This window comes from Palaemon carinicauda, chromosome 8 (assembly GCF_036898095.1).
Source record: "Palaemon carinicauda isolate YSFRI2023 chromosome 8, ASM3689809v2, whole genome shotgun sequence".
NCBI lineage: Eukaryota > Metazoa > Arthropoda > Malacostraca > Decapoda > Palaemonidae > Palaemon > Palaemon carinicauda.
In genome coordinates, this window is record NC_090732.1 from 116,669,418 (window position 1) to 116,673,070 (window position 3,653).

Consider the following 3,653-nt stretch of genomic DNA (forward strand, 5'->3'; position numbering starts at 1 on the left):
TGTGCGAGTGATCGTATCCATGAGTGACTAAAGACATGCATTTCAGAAAGTTAAAAATGTCCTAATATTCAGGAATCTCATGGTATTGGGACTTTACTTGTTTTCCCCTCTTTTTATTGTTCAATGTTATCTACTCCCAAAGTCTTTTGCCCTAGAAATTATATTTACATAGATTAAACTCCCTTTTACACATCATTTATAACCAGTTAAGGAAAAACAAAACTACTTAATTAGCATAGCAATTTTATTCAGAATTAAGTGTATAGTAAGAAGTGTACACCTATCCTTGTTTCACATTTATCTATATCTATCTATCTATCTATCTATATATATATATATATATATATATATATATATATATTTATATTTATATTTATATATATATATATATATATTTGAATAAATGAATCTGTTAAATATGTTACTAATATTAGAACTATTTTCTAATTATACAGTCTATGGAATAGATGTAAACATGAAAGAAAAGTATATGAACAAATCTTATAATTACGCACTAAAATAACCTCATGTTTTATTTGGTAAACTTGACTAGACCAAACAAGAGAAATTATGATTATGTCCCAGTGAACTTATGGAATAAGACAAAGTTTTCCAGTGAAACCAAAGTTGCTGATTTCTGGCAAAGGACTAAGACCCAGTTTTGCGTAAGCCTTAATCAGTTCTCTGTAAACTTCAGTGATATCCTTTCCCTTACCATGGTACCTTAAAGTCTTGGCTAAGACTGCCAAGAAGGACGATCTCTCGGAAGCTCCTCTTGCCAAAAGGTTAACAGAAGAGAGAGAGATCATGTTATTTAAAGGCTCCGCAACTCTGGGAGTAATTTCTGTATGACTTAATTTATTCTTCTCAAGGTGATAATCGGAATCAAAGTCCAAGATGAAAAGTATAGGCTTATTCTTTAACTGGGGACAGGCTAAGTCTCTAAACAAACCCATAACCCAGTTCGTTGTAAGCACTTTTAGGTCAGAAGTTAGGAAGGATTTGTTGACACCATAACTGGAGATGATAAATACAGCCCACTTGCTCTTCAAAAATACACTACTACTCCTCAGACTTGTAAGCCTTTTTTTGGTTTCATCCAGAGTCAGGGAAGTATGAATGTTCCCATTATATCCTGCTCCTTTGAATAGTTGCATAATGTCAAGCATTTTAAAGCTTGCGTTTTTGCGGTCCAGTTCTGGGTTTCCAGCAAAAGAATGGTAGTTAAGAACATAGACATAACCTCCACAATTAAGTCCAGTTTTTTGACCAGCCTCAAATATATCTGTTGCATCAGAGGAGACGTCATTACATACAGGTGAAAATACCTAAAAAGGAAAAGGAGAAAGGTTAGCTACTGGTAATTACAATCTAGAAATAGCATTAAAGCTTATTTAACCATTTTTTTCTTTCATATAGCCAAAATAAAGATTAATATGTGGATTTTCTTTACTTATTTGATATAATTGACCATAAAAAGGGTAGAATCATATAATGACTATCAGACACGAGAAGAATCTCTACCTGAGGGAAACTGCCGAAGAATTGTTGTCCATACAATGTATTTGCCAACTGTCTTGGTGAGGTTACTCTTAGTTCCCTTGCCAGCACACCAGTAACTAATTCTCCAGCATGGCCATCAGGGTCTGCCCCGAGTTTTAGGAAAGTCTTTGCTGTTTTCTTATCTCCATTAAGAACTGCTTTGAATAAGGGAGCAACTAGCTGAAATTTTGAATTTTAATGTTAATAGCCTACTATACAAGCAAAAAAAAAAAAAAAAAAAAAAAAATGGTTTCTCTGATAAAACATAATTTATAAAATTTTAATGCTTATGATCGTAGTTAAGACTATGTTTGATTTGAACTGTTTTATAAACTGCAAATATTGTATAACATATTTACCAGGTCTTTGAATGTCCTCTGCTTGGCATCTCTTTTGTCTGGATCAAATTCTTTATCAGATGATAGTATTTTTAAAATGTTGGTATGTCCTTTAGATGCTGCTACATGTGCTGGTGTCTGACTATCCCTATTAATTACATTAGGGCTGATTAGATTCAGCAAATGAATGAAAACATCAGTCTGATCGTTGACTGCGGCAGTATGCAGCAGAGTATTATTCTTCTTGCTATTTCTAATTGAAGGCCCTGTTTCAGTCAACAATTTTCTAAGGGCATCTAGGTCACCCTCCTCGACAGCTTTGAAGACTTGTACCTACAAATTGAAAATGGGTCTCATTGTATCTTGCTACTTAACATTAAATACTTCATATCGTAAGTCACTCCTTTGGATATTTTGGAATATATAATAAGAACTAATATTCTAAAGAATACATTAAATCTTACCCTTTTCTGAGCAATATGAGCTGCAGTACGATTTGGGGATTGCCTTTTTAGTAAATTTATGGAGAGCCTTGTGATCATCAAGCCTTTTCTTGGTGATGGAGAAAGTGTCTTGGCTTTCTTCTTCACAGGACTATTTTCTGATGGCAATGATACTCTTCTCTTTGGAGGTCTGGCCAGACATTCATTCCCAGATGTGATTGCCAAATTACTGGATTGCTCCTCACCTCCTGTATTTGTTGCTTGTATAGTTGTAGAACCTCTTCTAAGCCAGTTCAAAACAATTTTTACATATTCTCTCCTCTCGAAAAGTGAGCTAACATCCTCCTCTATGTGTTTTGTTTGTGGAACTTCATATGATGGTAGGTTACTATATGCTTTTTGGTTAATATTTTGGCTTGAAAACTGATCTTCAGTTGGCATGTCAAGAGCCTGCATATCCACGGATTTTGTTGACAACTGTTTTGTATTAACATTTGAGTGTAAAACTTTTTCTTCTTGATAAAGGTCAGTTTCTTCAGCAAATGATTTTCCTGTAGGATCCATAGGTTTGTCTGCATTCAAATGTTTAGTTTGGAAAGCTTCCTCACCATTGCCCTTTAATCCTTTGTTTAAATAATCAGTTGGATGCTGGTACTCACCTCTGCAAAGCTCTACAGTTTCTGAAGATGTTACAGACTGATCATTGTTTTCAACGTGTGATAAAGAATCTAATACTTCCTCATTTTGTTCGAAATTTTTCATGGATTCGTTTGCGCCATTTTGAAGGTCAACGACGGGAAAGTTACTTATTGCTTCATTCACTTGTTCGGGTTCCTGATTTCTCTCTTCATCCAACTGTTCTGTATCCTGATTGACACAATGACGTGATTCACTATTTTCGCAAGAATTTTTTAGAGCATTTGCCATTTCACATAATCCTTCGTTATCTTTTTGCTCATCATTGAAGAATGATCCTACATTTTCTTGAGTCCCTTCTGGTAATTTTTCGGTATTTTCACTATGTGAAGTGTCTCCACAGGTACTTCCTTCTACAAGCTGACCCTCTTTACCAACGCAAAAACTTCTGCATTCTGTGACCTCTGAGAATTCCTCCGTAGAAACCTGGTGATGCACTTTAACTTTTATATTAACCTGATATGAATTTTTTGAGAAATCACCATCCTCCAAGTAAAGAGCACCCTTGTCCTTATCTTGAGTGTTGCTAGTTTTAAGAAAGAAGTCCGAATTCTGGAGAGAGGAACTGCGACTTATTGCGATGAAACCCAGAGGCTCACCAGTTGTCCTGGAGCAAACAAATGAATTACTATTT

General features: G+C 34.9%; 1 protein-coding gene across 2 annotated transcripts in view; it reads right to left on the minus strand.

Moving 5' to 3' along the window:
- Positions 1-415: 415 nt before the first annotated feature.
- The window catches only part of LOC137645845 (uncharacterized), a 4,398-nt gene continuing 1,160 nt past the window's right edge, over positions 416-3,653 (minus strand). For both annotated transcript variants that reach the window (XM_068378830.1, XM_068378829.1), the window contains 4 exons: positions 2,345-3,653; positions 1,902-2,213; positions 1,525-1,722; positions 416-1,328 (listed from right to left, as the gene is read on the minus strand). The exon at positions 2,345-3,653 is cut by the window's right edge and continues 224 nt beyond it. In XM_068378830.1, the coding sequence (XP_068234931.1) occupies positions 591-1,328; positions 1,525-1,722; positions 1,902-2,213; positions 2,345-3,653 (2,557 nt within the window). In that variant the 3' untranslated portion in view covers positions 416-590. The remainder of the gene's footprint in view (positions 1,329-1,524; positions 1,723-1,901; positions 2,214-2,344) is intronic.